General features: G+C 45.8%; 1 protein-coding gene across 9 annotated transcripts in view; it reads left to right on the top strand.

The window, feature by feature from the left end:
* The window catches only part of DHRSX (dehydrogenase/reductase X-linked), a 188,021-nt gene that overhangs the window by 110,819 nt on the left and 58,473 nt on the right, over nucleotides 1–18,729 (top strand). For 7 of the 9 annotated variants that reach the window (XR_015158301.1, XR_015158302.1, XM_086386061.1 and 4 more), the window contains exon 5: nucleotides 9,842–10,049. The exons of the other annotated variants lie outside the window; for them this stretch is intronic. Coding sequence is in view for 5 of the 7 variants with exons in the window: in XM_086386061.1 (XP_086242187.1) it covers nucleotides 9,842–10,049 (208 nt within the window). In the remaining 2 variants the exon portion in view is untranslated. The remainder of the gene's footprint in view (nucleotides 1–9,841; nucleotides 10,050–18,729) is intronic. 9 annotated transcript variants of the gene reach the window in all.

Below are 18,729 nucleotides of genomic sequence, written 5' to 3'. Positions count from 1 at the left end.
CCCCAACCCTGGGGTCACTCAGCCGCCCACCCCCTGGGTCCTGCTTGTGTGACGAGGATCTGGGGTCACGGTCACCCCCCTGGTCCTGACTCGCGTCACACGCTTTCTCTCCATTTATAGCGTTTGTGTGTGTGTGTGTGTGTGTGTGTGTGTGTGTGTGAAGTCGCTCAGTCGTGTCTGACTCTGTGTGACCCCACGGACTGTAGCCCTCCAGGCTCCTCTGTCCGTGGGATTCTCCAGGCAAGGATACTGGAGTGGGTTGCCATTTCCTTCTCCAGGGCATCTTCCTGATCCAGGGATCAGACCGGCGTCTTTTACACCTCCTGCACTGGCAGGCGGGTTCCTGACTCCTGAACCACCTGGAAAGCCCAGCGGCAACTCACTTAATCATGGGTTTAGTCATGAGTGGGGACCCTGGGAGTTTTGAACCCAGCATCCAGGGTGCTGCCGTCCACACCTGGCTCCCCCAGTAGATGAATCCCCAGATGATCCCATGCATCTGGCACGCGGTGGGGTGTGGGGCTGTAGGCACAACAGCGATGCCCGGGCCACCGCTGTAAAAATATATTTACGCCCACCATGCTCTTGCCCAGGGCTTGCTCAGATGACCCTTGAAGATTTCCCAGGTCACCTTGAACTCCCCCTGCACCCGGAGCTTCCTCGCTGTCGACTGGAGTCAGAGAGTTTCTGCTCGAATCTGTCAGCGGAGTTTGTGTGTGGAGACCATCCGAGCTGGCACAGCCCTCGGGCTGCACGGGACCTGTCTCGTCCGTGATCGCTGGGAAATGCATAATCCGAACGGACTGAGTGAATAGGTCCAGCCTTAAAGAGATGGCTCAGGGGGTTGTCCTTCAGCTCAGATCACCGAGCACCTGACCGCAAGTGCCCCAGCCAAAAAAAAAAAAGAACACGAATGAGTCCAGTGGGTCTGTCCAGTAGCGTTAGCTCCAGAGCCCATCAGCTGGGCTGAGGTCTGGCCGTCCACACTCTCCTGGGTGGTTTCTCTGCTGCCAGTATCCGAGAAATCAAAGACCATTTTCCCCTCAGCTTCGTCAACAGGGATGGAACCCAGACCCCCTGCATTGCAAGCGCAGACTCCTAACCACTGGACCACGGTGGAAGTCCCCCAAGAGCATCTTGAGGATGTGAGAAGCAGCACCAGCTTTTTTATAACCTGGTCCTCAACTCCACAGGCTGAAGCACTGGAGATACCTTCAAATTCAACCCGCAATTCCTGCCGACCCCCGTGTCCCCTTCAGCGCCCCTGTTCCACGACGTGGCGTGTTTTCCGATGGATGCGGATACAGCAAAGGGCTTCCCTGGTGGCTCCGTGGGCAAGAATCCACCTGCCAAGCAGGAGATGCAGGTTCGATCCCTGGGTCGGGAAGATCCCCCGGAGGAGGAAATGGCAACCCACTCCAGAATTCTTGCCTGGAGAATCCCATGGACAGAGGAGCCTGGCGGGCTGCAATCCTTGGGGGTCACAAAGAGTCAGACACGAATGAGTGGCTAAGCACAGCACAGCACAACTGGTTCATAAATACCTGCTTTCTTGTTAATAATCATCTTTTATGAAGTACAATGGGTGTACAGTGTTATATGTTGCAGGTATACAGTATGAAATGAAACTCGTGGTCCCTCAACTGTGTCTGACTCTTTCTGACCCCAGGGACTGCAGCCCTCCAGGCTCCTCTGTCCATGGGATTCCCCAGGCAAGAACACTGGGGTGGGTTGCCATTTCCTCCTCCAGGGGATCTTCCTGACCCAGGGATTGTACCCGGCTGTCCTGCATTGCAGGCCGACTCTTTACCAGCTGACCCACAATGTAGAGGGTAGTGATTCACAATTGGTAAACTTGTAGTCCATGGATAGTTATTATGAAATGTTGGCTGTGTTCCCTGTGCTGTAAAATATATCCTTGTACTTTATTTTATACTAATGTGAAATGAAGTGAAAGTCGCTCAGCTGTGTCCGACTCTCTGCGACCCCATGGACCGTACAGTCCATGAAATTCTCCAGGCCAGAAGACTGGAGTGGGTAGCCTTTCCCTTCTGCAGGGAGATCTTCCTAACCCCGTGGTTGAACCCAGGTCTCTTGCTTTGCAGGCCGATTCTTTACCAGCTGAGCCACCAGGGAAGCCCAAGAATACTGGAGTGGGTAGCCTATCCCTTTTCCAGCAGATTTTCCCGACCCAGGAATTAAACTGGGGTCTCCTGCGTTGCAGGTGGGTTCTGTACCAGCTGAGCCACCAGGGAAGCCCAAGAATACTGGAGTGGGTAGCCTATCCCTTCTCCAGCGGATTTTCCCGACCCAGGAATTGAACTGGGGTCTCCTGCATTGCAGGCGGGTTCTTTACCAGCTGAGCTATGAGGGAATTTTTTTTGTTTTGTTTTGTTTTTTGCTTTAATATGTATTTATTTGGCTGCACTGGGTCTTAGCTGCAGCAAGCGGGATCTTTAGCTGTGATATGCAAACTCTCAGTAGTGGCTTGTGTGATCTAGTTCCCCGACCAAGGATTGAACCCAGGATCCCTGCATTGGGAACGCACAGTCTTAGCCCCTGGACCGCCAGGGAAGTCTCAGCTTCAGTTGTGTCTTGAAGTGGTTGTCTGTCCCACAGCACCCTCATGACCTTCATCGTATCCTCGTTGCACCCCCTCAGCCGTGGCTGGGCACAGTGAGGAAGGGCAAGGAGTCATGGATCCTGTTCTTCCCACTTCAGCCTGTATTCGTATCAATTACTTTGCTTGTCTTTGATTAGTAAATTTCCTCATTATCCTCAGGGACGTCTCCACATTTGATGATGCTTCTCTCCTCTCATCCTCCCACCCCTACAGAGGGGTTTTCCTCCTAATTCTGGGAGAAAAACAAGGCTCTTAGGCACAGTTTCCTCCACTTCTGCCATCCACAAACATATCTTCCTCCACACCCAACCTCACCTCTTTACCCCTCTTCACTTCTAGGCTAGCACCCCTCCTGCCCTTGATTGACCCTGCCTCTTTAGTATACTCTCTGACTTTGGCCATAGTTTTCTCCTCTTTTCTGTGTCTTTGATTCCTCTCCCTACAGGCTCCATTATCATAGTCTATACATATACTCTAGCTTTGTCAGTATATATTACAAAACCATTATCTCCTATGTATCAGGCAGCAGATAAAAATACACCTGCTACTATTTTTTTTTTAATTGAAGTGCAGTTGATTTATAATGTTGTGGTAATTTCAGGTATACAGCAGATTTTTTTTCCATTATAGGTTATTATAAGATTTGAATATAGTTTTTTGTGATATATAGTAGGTCCTTGTTGTATTATCTGTCAATCCCAAACTCCTAATTTATCAAACCCCCTTCTTCTTTGATAACCATATATTTGTGAGTCTGTTCTGTTTTGCAAAAAAGTTCACTTGTGTTATTTTTTTTTTTTTTCTGAAACTTGGTAATGATATATGGGGGTTCATTATACTATCTCTCTACTTTTGTGTATGCTGATATTTTTTTTTTTTTGTCTCTGCTGTGCTTTCTTTTTTTTTTTTTTTTTTTGCACATTTTTAATTTTTAATGTCAAGCTTAAAGAAAAGTTCCAAAAATAATACAAATAATATCCATATAACCTCTGCCCAGATTTTTCACTTGTTCTTATCATTTCACCCCATTTCTTTATTATTTGTCTGCTCCCCACCCAAAAAGTTTTTTTCTAAACTCTTGGAAGGCCTGCTGCAGATATCATGGTTTTTATTCCCATGAAGTATCCCACATACTTCAGTACATATTTCTGAATTTCCTAAGAATAGGGATATTCGGTTAATAACTGTAATAGTACAGTTGTCAGCTTCAGTAATTTAACATGGATAAAATACTTGTATTAAATCTACTGTCTGTATTCTAATACTGTTAACTGACCCTCAGTGTCCTTTTTAGCACTTTTTCCTTCTAGTACAAGATCTAGTCCAGGATCAGATATTGCATTTCATTGTCATGTTGATAAAGTCTCTTTTAATCTGGAACACTTTTACAGCCTTTCTTTGTTTTTTATGATATTGTCATTGTTAAAGAATACTGCCCCTACTTTGTTTTTTTTTTTTTTGACAGCTTTAATTTTTCAGCACTTTATTTTTTTTTTTATTTGATAAATTTAACGCCTTTTATTGCCATACCTCATTTTACTGTGCTGAGGGAATTTTATACTAATACATACTGGTTTGTACCTCTTAACCCTCTCTCCCCCTCTTGCCCCCACCCCTTCCTTCTCTTCTGCTGGTCACCACCAGTTTGCTTGAGGGAATTTTATACTAATACATACTGGTTTGTACCTCTTAACCCTCTCCCCCCCTCTTGCCCCCACCCCTTCCTTCTCTTCTGCTGGTCACCACCAGTTTGCTCCTTGTACATCTGAGTCTGTTTCTTTGTGGTTATATTCACTACTTTGTGGTATTTTTAAGATTCCACGTACAAGTGATATGATGCAGTGTTTTATCTTTCCCTGACTTATTTCTGGTAGCGTAATACCTTCAAGTCCATCTGTGTTTCAGCAAATGGGATTATTTCATTCCTTTTTTTGTGACTGAGTGATATTCCATTTGACTGAGTAATATTCCGAGTAATGGGCTTCCCTGGTGGCTCAACTGGTAAAGAATCCGCCTGCAATGCGGGAGACCAGGGTTCCGTCCCTGTGTTGGAAAGATCCCCTAGAGAAGGGAAAGGGCTACCCACTCTAGTATTCTGGCCTGGAGAATCTCATGGACTGCATAGCCCATGGGGTCGCAGAGAGTCGGACACGACTGAGCGACTTTCACTCACTCACTCAATATCCTGTTGTATCTATGTCCACATCTTCTATATCCATTCATCTGTCGATAAGACACTGAGGTTGCTTCCCTGTCTTGTCTGCAGTGAGCATTGGGGTGCATGTGTCTTTTGAAATGGTTTTCTCTAGATATATGCCCAGGTGTGGAAATGCTGGATTAGAGATGGAGATTTTAGATTTGACATATAAGTGATACTAAGCGGTATTTGTCTTTCTGTTTATACCTTAGTTAGCTTAGTATGATCATCTCTGGGTCCAGCCATGTCTCTGCAAATGGCGTTATTTCATTCTTTTTCATGGCTGAGTAATATTCCATTATATATATATATGTGTGTGTGTGTATGTATGTATGTATGTGTATATAATGGTCTCCCACATTGCAGGCGGATTCTTTACCAGCTGAGCCACCAGGGAAGCCCATGGAATATATGGAATATTACTCAGTCAAATGGAATATCACTCAGTCATAAAAAAGGAATGAGGGAACACACACACACACACACACACACACACACACACACACACACCACATCTTCCATATCCATTCAGTGTCAATGGACACTTAGGTTATTTCCACGTCTTGTCTGTTGTGATTAACACTGCTAGCAACCTGCTCCAGTATTCGTGGCTGGAAAACCCCATGGACAAAAAGAACTTGGTGGGCTACAGTCCACGGGGCCTCAGAGAATTGGACACGAGTGAGCAAGCAAGCATACAGATATATTGAAATAACTACAGTCCTTTGCCTGCATTTTGGACCACTGTCCCTCTGGTCCTCCCGTGGGGTTGTACCCAGAGCTGCTGTTATCTGAACGTGCCACAAGGGTCTCACGTCCAGAGTGGCTTTCTCCTGTGGTATGAAGTTGTCGTCATTGTTCACTCACTCAGTCGTGTCCGACTCTTTGCGACCCCATGGACTGCAGCACGCCAGGCCTCCCTGTCCATCAGCAACTTCTGGAGCTTGCTCAAACTCATGTCCATCGAGCTGGTGATGCCATCCAACCATCTCATCCTCTGTCGGCCCCTTCTCCTCCTGCCTTCAATCATTCCCAGCATCAGGGTCTTTTCAAATGACTCAGTTCTTTGCATCAGGTGGCCAAAGTATTAGAGCTTCAGCTTCAGCATCAGTCCTTCCAGTGAATACTCAGGGTTGATTTCCTTTAGGATGGACTGGTATGCTCTCTTTGCAGTCCAAGGGACTCTCAAGAGTCTTCTCCAGGCATGAAGTTAGTCCTGCCTGGCTCCTGGCCTCCGCTGGGCTGGTTGACGAGATCCCCACGTGTGGTCTCTGCGCCAGAACAGAGGTCTTAGGAGTGCCAGCCTTCTCTCGGGAGGCTAGCTCTGCCCCGAGAGACAGAATTCTGAAAGCTGGGGTCTTTTCTGAACATGCCCTCGGATGCTCTACGACCTTGTCACCACCGCCAAGTTCCACTCATGACAGCAGAGTTCAGGAGGCCACCGCGACTCAGGAAATGTGCTGCAGACTCTGTCTCCCGAGGGAACACGTGTCCAGACACTGAGCAGGCTGGCTGTCCCTCTGCCTGGAGCCCTGGGTCCTTTCCCGACCAGCCTCATGTGTGCTCTACGACCTTGTCACCACCGCCAAGTTCCACTCATGACAGCAGAGTTCAGGAGGCCACCGCGACTCAGGAAATGTGCTGCAGACTCTGTCTCCCGAGGGAACGCATCTCCAGACACTGAGCAGGCTGGCTGTCCCTCTGCCTGGAGCCCTGGGTCCTTTCCCGACCAGCCTCATGTGAGCCGCGTGCCCCTGGAATGTATGCTGAGTACCCTCCCTTCTGCGGGCATGCACACAGCTTATTGAACGCAGCTTCGTCCCATCCACCTTCGACATCCAGGGAACTTATCTCCAGGGAACTGTCCACATTGTCTCCAAGATGCCTCTTGACCACCTCTGCCTGGATTCTTCCAGACAGCTTCTGAAGGGCATCCCCGACACACTCTTCAGAAACGTTCTTATCACACACCTTACTTTTCATCACATGTAAAACAGATATCCAGTGCGAGTTTGGTGTATTCTTAACAATTTTTTTGTTGGGCTATAATTGATTTTCCAACGTTGTGTTTGTTTCTGCCATAGAATGAAGTGAACCAGCCGTGTGCTGGCTTTAGTCGCTCAGTCGTGTCCGACTCTTTGCGACCCCGTGGACTGCAGCCCGCCAGGCTCCTCTGTCCATGGCATTCTCCAGGAAAGGATACTGGAGTGGGTAGCCTTTCCCTTCTCCAGGCGCATCTTTCCAAACCAGGGATGGAACCCAGGTCGCCTGCATTGCAGGCAGATTCTTTACCAGCTGAGCCCCCAGGGAAGCCCAAATGAGCTAGACTATGCATATATCCCCTCCCTCGTGAGCCTCCCTCCCAGCCCCCACCCACCCCTCTAGGTCATCACAGAGCCCCGAGCTGAGCTCCCTGGGCTATACAGAGCTTCCCACTAGCTGTCTGCTTCACACGTGGTTGTGTGTATATCAGTCCTTTACGCCGGCCCTTTTCTCTTCTATTCTTCCCACCCTCTCCTTCCCCAAGCGTCCCCCAAACTGTTCTCTGCGTCTGCATCTCTATTACTGCCCTGAAATTAGGTTCCTCTGAACCGTTTTTCTAGATTCCACATATATGCGTGAATGTAGGGTACTTGTTTTCGTGACTTACTTCGCTTTGTATGACAGACTCTAGGTCCATCCACATCTCTGCAACTGACACAATTTTATTCCTTTTTATGGCCGAGTAAACCCACTCCAGTACTCTTGCCTGGAAAATCCCATGGACAGAGGAGCCTGGTAGGCTGCTGTCTATGGGGTCGCATAGAGTCTGACACGACTGAGCGACTTCACTTTCACTTTTCACCTTTCATGCATTGGAGAAGGAAATGGCAACCCACTCCAGTGCTCTTGCCTGGAGAATCCCAGGGAGGAAGGAGGCTGGTGGGCTGCCGTCTATGGGGTCGCACAGAGTCGGACACGACTGAAGCGCCTTAGCAGCAGCAGAATATTCCATGGTGGGCTTTCCAGGTGGCTTGCTGGATTATGAATCTGCCTTTGATGCAGGAGACCCCGGTTCGATCCCTCAGTCTGTAAGATCCCCTGGAGGAGGGCATGACAACCCACTCCCGTACTCTTGCCTGGAGAATCCCATGGACAGAGGAGCCTGGTGGGGCTACAGTCCATGGGGTTGCAAAGAGTTGGACACGACTGAGAGACACATTCATTAGACATTCTATTGTATATATGTTACTTTTTATAGACTATGGTTTAATACAGGACAACATTTTAAAACATCTTTGAGCTTAACATCATATAATAACAGCAAACTCAGTTGATATGTGAAACTCGTAGCAAAGTTTCTCATTTCAGAACCACACACGTCTAGACCCCTGACCACTGTGCAGAAAATGTCTCTAGTTGAGGAAACCTGTTCTGTTTATATAGAGGTTTTGGGAAGAAAGACGATGAGTGGGTGTAGTCTTAAAATAATGGATATTGGTTCTATGTAATTTACTGGTGTGAACTTTCCCAACCCCTTGACTTTTTTTTTTTTTTATATTTAAAAGGCATTTTATTTTAAGGGGCTTCTCAGGGCTCCCCCTGTGGCTCAGCTGGTAAAGAATCTGCCTGCAATGCAGGAGACCTGGGTTCGATCCCTGGGTTGGGAAGGTCCCCTGGAGAAGGGAAAGGCTCCCCACTCCTGTATTCTGGCCTGGAGAATCCCACTGACTGTATAATCCATGGGGTCGTAAAGTCAGAGACAACTGATCGGCATTCACTTTCACTTGTCACCTTCAGGTGGTAAAGATTCTGCCTGCCAATGCAGGAGATGAAGGTTCAATCCCTTGGTTGGCAAGATTCCCCTGGAGAAGGGAATGGCAACCCACTCCCGTACTCTTGCCTGGAGAAATCCCATGGACAGAGGAGCCTGGTGGGCTGCAGTGAAATAGTCAGAGATGACTGAGCAACTGAGCACAGTTTAAAGCACATTTTATTTTAACTATAGCTATACGTATACATCAGCCCCAAACTCACAATCTATTGGGTTGGCCAAAACATTCTTTTGAAATTTTCTGGAAGATCTTACAGGAAATGTAAACAGTCTCTTTGGAAACCCAATATTTTGTTCATTGGATTTTAGGTGCTATATGAGTGTTCCCCAGCCTGTTTGGCACCAGGGACAGATTTCACAGAGGCCAATTTTCCGGAGACTGAAGGTAGAGGGGAGTGGTGAGGGTTTCGGGAAGACCCAAGTGCAGTTGCATTGATTGAGCACCTTATTGCTGTTCTTCGGTGGCTATGTTGTATCCGACACTGCAACCCCATGAGCCGCAGCACGCCAGGCCTCCCTGTCCATCAACAACTCCTGGAGTTTACTCAAAGCCATGTCCATTGAGTCGGCGATGCCATCCCAGCATCTCATCCTCTGTCACACTTTCTCTTCCCACCTTCAATCTTTCCCAGCATCAGGGTCTTTTCCAGTGAGTCACCTCTTCACATGAGGTGGCCACAGTATTGGAGCTTCAGCTTCAGTCCTTCCAATGAATCTTCAGGACTGATCTCCTTTAGGATGGACTGGTTGGATCTCCTTGCAGTCCAAGCGACTCCCAAGAGTCTTCTCCAACACCACAGTTCAAAAGCATCCATTCTTCGGTGCTCAGCTTTCTTTATAGTCCAAACCTCACATCCATAATGACCACAGGAAAAACCATAGCCTTGACTAGACGGACCTTTGTCTGCAAAGCAATGTCTCTGCTTTTCAAAATGCCGTCTAAGTTGGCCATAACTTTCCTTCCAAGGAGCAAGCGTCTTTTAGTTTTGTGGCTGCAGTCACCGTCCTTGGTGATTTTGGAGCCCAAGGAAAAAAAGTCTGTCACCGCTTCCACTTTGCTCTCATCTATTTGCCGTGGACAGGGCTGGACACTGAGGCAGGAAGGGGTGCTGGCTTCCCCATTGTCTGGGGGACAGCGTAGAATCTCATCTCTCCCCACCCCGCCCCCACTCCTTTCTGACTGTCCTGAGGCCCCCTTTGTCCCCAGCTGGTGTGATGATGGTGCCCCAGAGGACCACGGAGGACGGCTTTGAGGAGCACTTTGGCGTCAACTATCTGGGGCACTTCCTGCTGACCAACCTCCTCCTGGACACCCTGCGGGAGTCGGGCGCCCCTGGCCGCAGCGCCCGGGTGGTGACCGTGTCCTCGGCCACTCACTACGTGGGGGAGCTGAACCTGGACGACCTCCAGAGCAGGTGAGTCGGGGAGGCAAGGGACGTCACTTGTCCCAGGCGACGTCACTTCCCACCTCCTGGTCTGCAGCTCAGCCTCTCTCGTGGCAAAAATCTGCAGTGACCAACAGAGGCAGACCTGGGAGAGGCTGTGCGTTTTGGTTCCAGACTGCAGTGATAAAGCACATATCACGTGAAAGCGAGGCGCACAAATTGGCTTTTCTTTCTACTACATCTGAAAGGGATGCTTACTCTAGCCTGTAATTTCTTAGATGTGCAATAAATAGCATTGTGACTAAAATAACAGGGTGCAGACCTTCATTTAAAAAAATCCTTTATTGCTGAAGAATGCCAACCGTCCCCTGAGCCTTGAGTGTTCAGTTCAGTCGCTCAGTCGTGTCCGACTCTGTGCGATCCCGTGGACTGCAGCACGCCAGGCCTCCCTGTCCATCACCAACTCCCGGAGCATGCTCAAACTCATGTCCGTCGAGTCCGTGATGCCATCCAACCGTCTCATCTCAGCGACCTGTAATCTGTAAGAGTTCTTGTGTGGTCAGTACTTCTCTAGTGGCCTATTTTATGCATAGTATCAACCGTGCATGTGTATCAATCTCTGTCTCTCAATTCATCCCACCCGGACATCCCCCTTTGGTGTCCATATGTTTGTCCTCTAGGTCTGCGTGTCTTTCTGTTTTGCAAATAAGAGCGTCTATACCATTTCTCTCCCTGGAGAAGGGAATGGCAACCTGCTCAAGTACTCTTGCCCGGAGAATCCCATGGACGGGGGAACCTGGCGGGCTGCAGTCCGTGGGGTCGCAAAAAGTCGGACATGACTTAGCTACTGAAAACCTACCGTTTCTCTACGTTTCGTCTAAGTGTTAATACACGGTATTTGTTTTTCTCTTTCTGACTTCACTCTGCATGAAAGTCACAGCCTTTTTGCAGTAGTCACATCACAGGTCACTCATCACAGCTCAGCGTGACAAATATGATCCTCATGCAAAGGTTTAAAAGACTGTGAGAAAGCAGACCTTTAATTTAGATTCAGCTGGAAATATGCCCCTGAAGAAATGATAATACGAATCTCCTGGCAGCCTACATTTTTTATATTACTTGTTTCCATCTCGTGTACATTCACAAAACGAAGCTCAACATTCAGAAAACGAAGATCATGGCATCCGGTCCCATCACTTCATGGAAAATAGATGGGGAAACAGTGGAAAAAGTGTCAGACTTTATTTTTCTGGGGCTCCAAAATCACTGCAGATGGTGACTGCAGCCATGAAATTAAAAGACGCTTACTCCTTGGAAGGAAAGTTATGACCAACCTAGATAGCATATTGAAAAGCAGAGACATTACTTTGCCAACAAAGGTCCGTCTAGTCAAGGCTATGGTTTTTCCTGTGGTCATGTATGGATGTGAGAGTTGGACTGTGAAGAAGGCTGAGCACCGAAGAATTGATGCTTTTGAACTGTGGTGTTGGAGAAGACTCTTGAGAGTCCCTTGGACTGCAAGGAGATCCAACTAGTCCATTCTGAAGGAGATCAGCCCTGGGATTTCTTTGGAAGGAATGATGCTAAGGCTGAAACTCCAGGACTTTGGCCACCTCATGCAAAGAGTTGACTCATTGGAAAAGACTCTGATGCTGGGAGGGATAGGGGGCAGGAGGAGAAGGGGACGACAGAGGATGAGATGGCTGGATGGCATCACTGACTCGATGGACGTGAGTCTGAGTGAACTCTGGGAGTTGGTGATGGACAGGGAGGCCTGGTGTGCTGCGATTCATGGGGTCACAAAGAGTTGGACACGACTGAGCAACTGATCTAATCTGATCTCTGATCTCGTGTACACCTTGCTTATAACCTAGCAACTCACAGCTGTTAAATGTCATGTCAGAACTTGAGAGCACCATTTTCAACTGGCCCTTCACTTCTATTTGGGATTAGGGCACTGAAATAAAAATTCTGTCAAATTTAAAAAAAGGATACGGCAAGAATGACAGAAATGTGACACAGAGATATCAGGGGGACACACGCTGTTTTTAAACACGGCGCCAGTAGATTTACTCAACACGGAGCTCACCCAGACCGTCAGTGTGCACCAAAACCCAATATCGCTGACCTGCAGGAAAATGAGATCTGCCCAGGTTAGGAACTGTTTGCTGTTTTGCGGTCACACATGTAAGCACTGTCTGCATATCAGACTATTTATATTTACGCTTTGAGGCAAACCCTATTACATTCTTCAACACGTGAGAAAACCGTGCAGCATAGTTCAAATTTAGTCTATGAGGCATAGCTGATGTACAGTGTTGTAATTTCCACCTTGGAGCAAAGTGCCGTCTGTATACATGTATGTCCGTTCTCTTTTTTTTTTATTCTTTTCCGTGATGGCTTATCAGGGCTTCCCTGGTAGCTCAGCTGGGAAAGAATCCGCCTGCAGCACAGGAGACCCCAGTTCGGTGCCTGGGTCTGGGAAGATCCTCTGGAGCAGGGAAAGGCTTCGACATACACATATTATATGTTATTATATATAATCATATATGGTATACATTTAATATATGGAGCTTCCCTGGTGGCTCAGATGGTAAAGAATCTGCCTACGATATGAGAGACTGGGTTCGATCCCTGGGTTGGGAAGAGCCTCTGGAGGAGGGAAATGGCAACCCAGCCAGTATTATATCATTATATATGACATATATTAATTTATATATACAACAATATTTATATAAGTATATAGCTAATATATAGCTAGTCTTAATACAGTTATATTTACTATATTTATGTAATAACATGTAAATGTAATATTGTATAATATTGCATATATTATATAATATATTAAACATATAATTGTTAAATATATTGAATATATAACTTTTAAACTTGAACAGTTAAACTTATTTAACTTAAATAATTGTGTTAATATTTATATAATTGTATGTATAAGCATAATTATACTTGCATAGTCACATATATTATCATATTTATATCATCATTTGCATGTGTGTTAGTTGGTCAGGACTCTGCAGCCTGATGGACCGTAGCCCACCAGGCTCCTCCATCCGTGCGATTCTCCAGGCAAGAATACTGGAGTGGGTATTAATTTCCCATTTCCATATTAATATATAGTATATATATATTTTCCATTTCCATATAATATATAGTATATATATATAAATATATAGTATATATACATTTCCCATTTCCATATTAATATATAGTATATAAATTTACCATTTCCGATATATAATGGGAAATATATTTCCCATTTCTGTATTAATATATAGTATATATATAATAATTTCCATATTAATATATAGTATATAAATTTAAAGATTATATTGTATTTATTGTCTAACATTGGCTATATTCCTCGTGCTGTAAAACATATCCTTGTTCCTTATTTAACTTTGTTACTTTCTGGACACGCCCTGCTGCATGCAGGGATCTTAGTTCCCTGACCAGGGATCAAACTCACGTCCGTTACGCTGGGAGGTAAAGTCTTAATGACTGGAACACCACGGAAGTCCTCTGGTCCCGTTTCTGCAGCTTATTTTATGCTGTTGATGTTGTTTAGTGGCTCAGTCGTGTCCGACTCTCTATGACCCCAAGGAGTGTAGCCCACCAGGCTCCTCTGTCCATGGAATTCTCCAGGCAAGAAAACTGGAGTGGGTTGCAGTTCGCTCCTCCAGGGGAGCTTCCGGACTCAGGGATCGAACCCATGCCTCCTGCATCACAGGCAGATTCTTTACCACTGAGCCACGGGGGAAGCCCTTTAGACAGTACCTATTTTTTCTCTGATGAGAACTTGAAAAACTCTTTTTTTTTTTTTTTTTTAGTGCAAATGTATGATCTACTGCATTCCTAGTGTCTTGCTAGCAATGAATGCCCTTCCTCACTGTGTCCACTTAGCACCTGGTCTCTGGTAACTCAGTGTCCTTACTGCGGTGGGCTTAGATTGGCTCTGAGTTCAGTGCCAGACCCAGACCAAATATATAACACTCAGCCTTGTAAACACCACTTACATGAAACGCAGGTATCAAAGCCCAGTGTCCTCTTCTCAACCGAGAAAACCACACTGCTGCAATTTAGGATAAGATTTCCCGGGGTTGTCAGAGGTTACCGTGCTGGGTGGGGGTAGTCAGCCCAGAGGGCTGTGCCATGGCCTTCCGGAACATCTTTAAAAAAAATAAAAATTAAAAAAAAAAAAAAAAAAAAAGATTTCCCATCTCTAAGGAATGCTTTCCTAGGTTGTTCATCAAGAACCAACCCTTTAGAGAATTATCGCGTCTTTGCTTCAGTACACAGATTTGCGAGTATTGTGTTTAAAATACAATCCTTTGCCTTTCCTTCTCTTGGCTTTAAGATAGAGAAAGTGACAGGGATCTGAACATGCCAACTCATATGTGCCACTTTGATATACACATTATTTTGAGCTGAAGGCCATTGCGAAGCGACAGATGCAGAAAGATGCCTTTCTGGAACTTCCCTTATTGAACTAAAAACAGAAACTTATGAGAAGTGAGGACTTCCCAAGTCTTTGGCATTTCTTTTCTATGAAATCCCCCATACCTGTGAAATTAGAAGTGAAATTCATGTGTTTCCCTTGTTAATCTGACCGTTGTTGCTTTAATTTGCATGCCTTCGTTACAGAACATAAAAGTATGGAAGAAACATTTTTTTTTTTCCTTTCCAACAAAAAGGCTACCACAGTAATATCTCTACTTCTGTTTTCGATTGGCCTTCAAATTATTTATGAGGTAGTTATATTAATAAGTTACTGTTTACTGAAAACAAAGGTGTATTTATGGTTTCAGTTTAAGGTTTTGAGACCGTGTATTACAAAGGGCACTTAGTAAAAGCCTCATGTTTCGGAGCAAGTTGTGTAGACATTGTATGAATATCTTCTGCTTTAGTGTGTGGGTTGACTTTTCCTTTTGGCTGCCTGCTGGCTGTTAACCTTGTAATCATCTCTTCATTGTTTTCAATACCTAGGGCGTCTGCTGTCCCTCGGGGCTTTACTTAGAAACTCTAATGGGAATCCTGTTCTCTAGTATCTCAGCTCTGATTCTTCTCCATTTCCACTGTGGATGTTTCTTTATCTTTCAAAGCACGAGGGAACCACTCCTGAAATTACTTGTACTCTTTGTTTTTCTTCTTTTTTTAAAAAATAACTCCTTTAGAGAAAAGTATTGACTTTTTCCATTGTCTCTTGTCCGTGCTATTGTAGACAACCATAACTCTTAAACTCATAAACTCTTAAACCATAGCTCATAAACTCAAAGTTTTAGCATATTTATTTTTTCACTGGAGTATGAATGCCTTATAAAGTTGTGTTTCTGCTGTGCAATGAAGTGAATCAGCTATGTGCATACGTATAATCCCTTCCCTCCTGACGTTCCTTTGCACCCCTCATCCCACCCCATTAGGTCATCTCAGACCACAACGCTGAGCTCCCCGTGCTGCACAGCAGCTCCCCACTAGCTAGCTATGTTACGCGTGGTGGTGGATAGATGTAAGTGCTACTCTCTCAGTTCGTCCCACCCTCTGCTCTCCCCACCAGACACCATGTCTGCATGTCTGTCTCTACATCAGTTTCTGTATTCCTGCCCTGCACATGGGTTCCTCGGTACCAACTTTCCAAATTCCCTGCTACTGCTGCTGCTGCTAAGTCGCTTCAGTCGTGTCCGACTCTGTGCGACCCCAGAGACGGCAGCCCACCAGGCTCCCCCGTCCCTGGGATTCTCCAGGCAAGAACACTGGAGTGGGTTGCCATTTCCTTCTCCAATGAATGAAAGTGAAAAGTGAAAGGGAAGTCGCTCAGTCGTGTCTGACTCCTAGCGACCCCACGGACTGCAGCCGACCAGGCTCCTCCGTCCGTGGGATTTGCCAGGCAAGAGTGCTGGAGTGGGTTGCCATTGCCTTCTCCATCCAAATTCCCTATACATGCATTAATATACAGTAATTGTCTTTCCCTTTCTGAGTCACTGCAATCTGTGTGACAGATACTCTGGGTCCATCCACATTGTGAGAAATGACCCAATGTCTTCCCTTCTTTATGGCTTAGTAATATTCCACGTACGTATTACGGCATTCTCTTTATCCATTCACCTGCTGATGGACGTCTAGGTTGCTTCCAGGTCCCGGCTACTGTCAATAGAGCTGCAGTGAACATTGGTATTCTCGTGCATTTTTGAAGTGTGCTTTTTCTCAGGACATATACTCAGGAGTGGGGTTGCTAGTCATAGCTTGGTTTTATTTTTCATTTTTTTAAAGAACCTGCATAGTAGTCTCCATAGAGGTAAGCCATAATTCTGTCAATGGATCAGTTTTCCTTTAAGGAAGCTGGACATTTCCGGCGTCTTCTCTTCTTTCTCAACTTGACGACTGTCCTTCTCTCCCAAACAGCCCTGTTGATTCAGGAGCAAACGGATGTGTGTGCTGTAGAAACAGTCAAATGCCAACAGCAAAGTTGAGCCTTTACCTCCCTGTACTTCATAACCCCCTCATTCCTGGAGCTTTCTCCTCCCCTGCTGGGAAGAGAGAGGAACAACTTGCCAGAAACAGGCATCTTAACTATAATTGGGGGGTTGTCGTGGATCCGGGGGAGGGCATTTGTGCTTGCAACTCTGCTGTATTATCGTCTCCGTTACTCCCTCCAACAAAAGATGTGTTTGGAGTTCCTCTGGCAAATGCTCTGCCAAAGCTCGTCCTGCGTCACCCTTGACCGACCTGCCCTTTTACTCATCGCTGAGACAAAGGACTCGGGGCTTATTCTCCAGCTTAAATTGCAGGGCGCCCCTGGCAGAACCTCAGAGTCTGCAGGTGGCCTCTTGTGACAAGCGGCTGGCTGCCCGCGACGCCGTGGGAGCCTGCTGACAAGGAAGAAAGTTGCTGCCCGGGGAGACGGCAGGAGGTGGGACGGAGTCCCCGAGGGTGTTGGCGTGGTTGTCACATTCTGACAGCCGAGAGCCCACGTGTGCAATTTACAAAACAGCTTGAGGTGGTTTTTTTTTTTTTTTTTTTCCAGAAAGCCTCACTAGTCAATGACACTTACGTGACTTCATTTCTCAGTCTTATCATTGCTTGTCCTGTTTTCTACATCTAAGTATTTCCCTTTTCTCATTTTTTTCCCTCTTGTGTGCTTTTCCTCGGTCATGTTTCCCGATTTTGCTTTTCTGAATCATTGAGTCCATTTAGTTCATTTAATGCAATTTTCAATTCCTGTTTAGTAAGAGCCTTTGTGAGTAAGAGGCATTGAACTCCAGCGAGTGCTTTTTTTTTTTTTTTTGCTTCTCATGTCAGGATGGATTTCTTTCTTTTTCATCTTTGACTGCCTTAAGTTCCCACAAGGGTGAATTCCGTGGATGGATTTTCTCCGAATGTTAAGAGTCACCACTGGAGTTGAAAATGGAGAATAATGTAGAATCTGGGGCACGTTGAACCAGAAGAAGAAACACGAGTGGGGCTGCGTTCACATCCACAAAATTACAGGAAAAGAACTCCGGACGGGAAGACAATGACCGATCCCCCATGAATCAGACGTCAAGTATTTTGCCAGGAAGACTTCCTTGATTTTCTTTATGTTTCAGACTTGTTATTTTTTTTCCACGTGGGCCATTTCTGAAGTAGGTATTGAATGTGTTACAATGTAGCTTCTGTTGTTTCCTGTGAATAGTTGAATTCTCACGTTTTAATGTAACTTTCACAATTTCAAGTGCTAGCTTTTCAAGCACAAATCACTTGGGTTTTTTATTTATAGATTTATTGTTGATAAAAAAAAAAAAAAAGGATAAAAGCCTCAAAACTGGTCTTTGTTATTTATTCTTAAAATTTAAAATTTAAATTTTAAAAAATTTAAAATTTAAAAATTTCACTGGAATGTAATTGCTTTACACTATTGTCTCTTATGTATTGGTTTTTTTAACCGTGAGGCATGTGGGATCTTGTCTCCCTGACCAGGGATCAAACACATAGCCCTGCGTTGGCAGGTAGATTCTTAGCCACTGGACTGCCAGGAAAGTCCCCAGTAGAGATATTAACGAGCTCTTCATTTTACGCAGGCTATGTAGCTATGCATAAATTTACTAGCTAAAAGACTCTGATGCTGGGAGGGGCTGGGGGCAGGAGGAGAAGGGGATGACAGAGGATGAGATGGCTGGATGGCATCACCGACCTAACGGACGTGAGTTCGAGTAGACTGCGGGAGTTGGTGATGGACAGGGAGGCCTGGCGTGCTGCGATTCACGGGGTCGCAAAGAGTCAGACACGACTGAGCGTCTGGACTGAACTGAACTGAAGACACCACAGTTAGTTTGCCTGGAGTGATATTTTCTCTGCAGTGAATTCTCTTCTACATTCCAGGAACGCTACTTTCTGGGAAAGGATAGGTATAAGGGACCAACCATTATGGTTTTATTTATTTAAATAATTTTTTTTTTTGATGGGGACTGTTTTTAAAGTCTTTATTGAATTTCTTATTAATGCCATATTACTTGTTTTATGCTTTGGTATTTTGGCCACAAGGCATGTGGGATCTTAGCTCCCTGACCAGGGATCAAACCCACACCTCTTGCATTGGAAGGTGAAGGAGTCTTAACCACTGGACTGTCAGAGGAAAGCCCTGTGGTTTTCATTAAGTGGTGCCCACGTCCAACCTCATAACATAGTCTCTGATGGTAGGAAGCCAAAAAAGGAGTGGACG

This window comes from Bos grunniens, chromosome X (genome assembly GCF_055505025.1).
Source record: "Bos grunniens cultivar Pamir isolate PY7600 chromosome X, Bosgru_T2T1.0, whole genome shotgun sequence".
Lineage (NCBI taxonomy): Eukaryota > Metazoa > Chordata > Mammalia > Artiodactyla > Bovidae > Bos > Bos grunniens.
The sequence above is the reverse complement of the archived record's forward strand: the minus strand, read 5'-3'. Positions and strand labels throughout refer to the sequence as shown.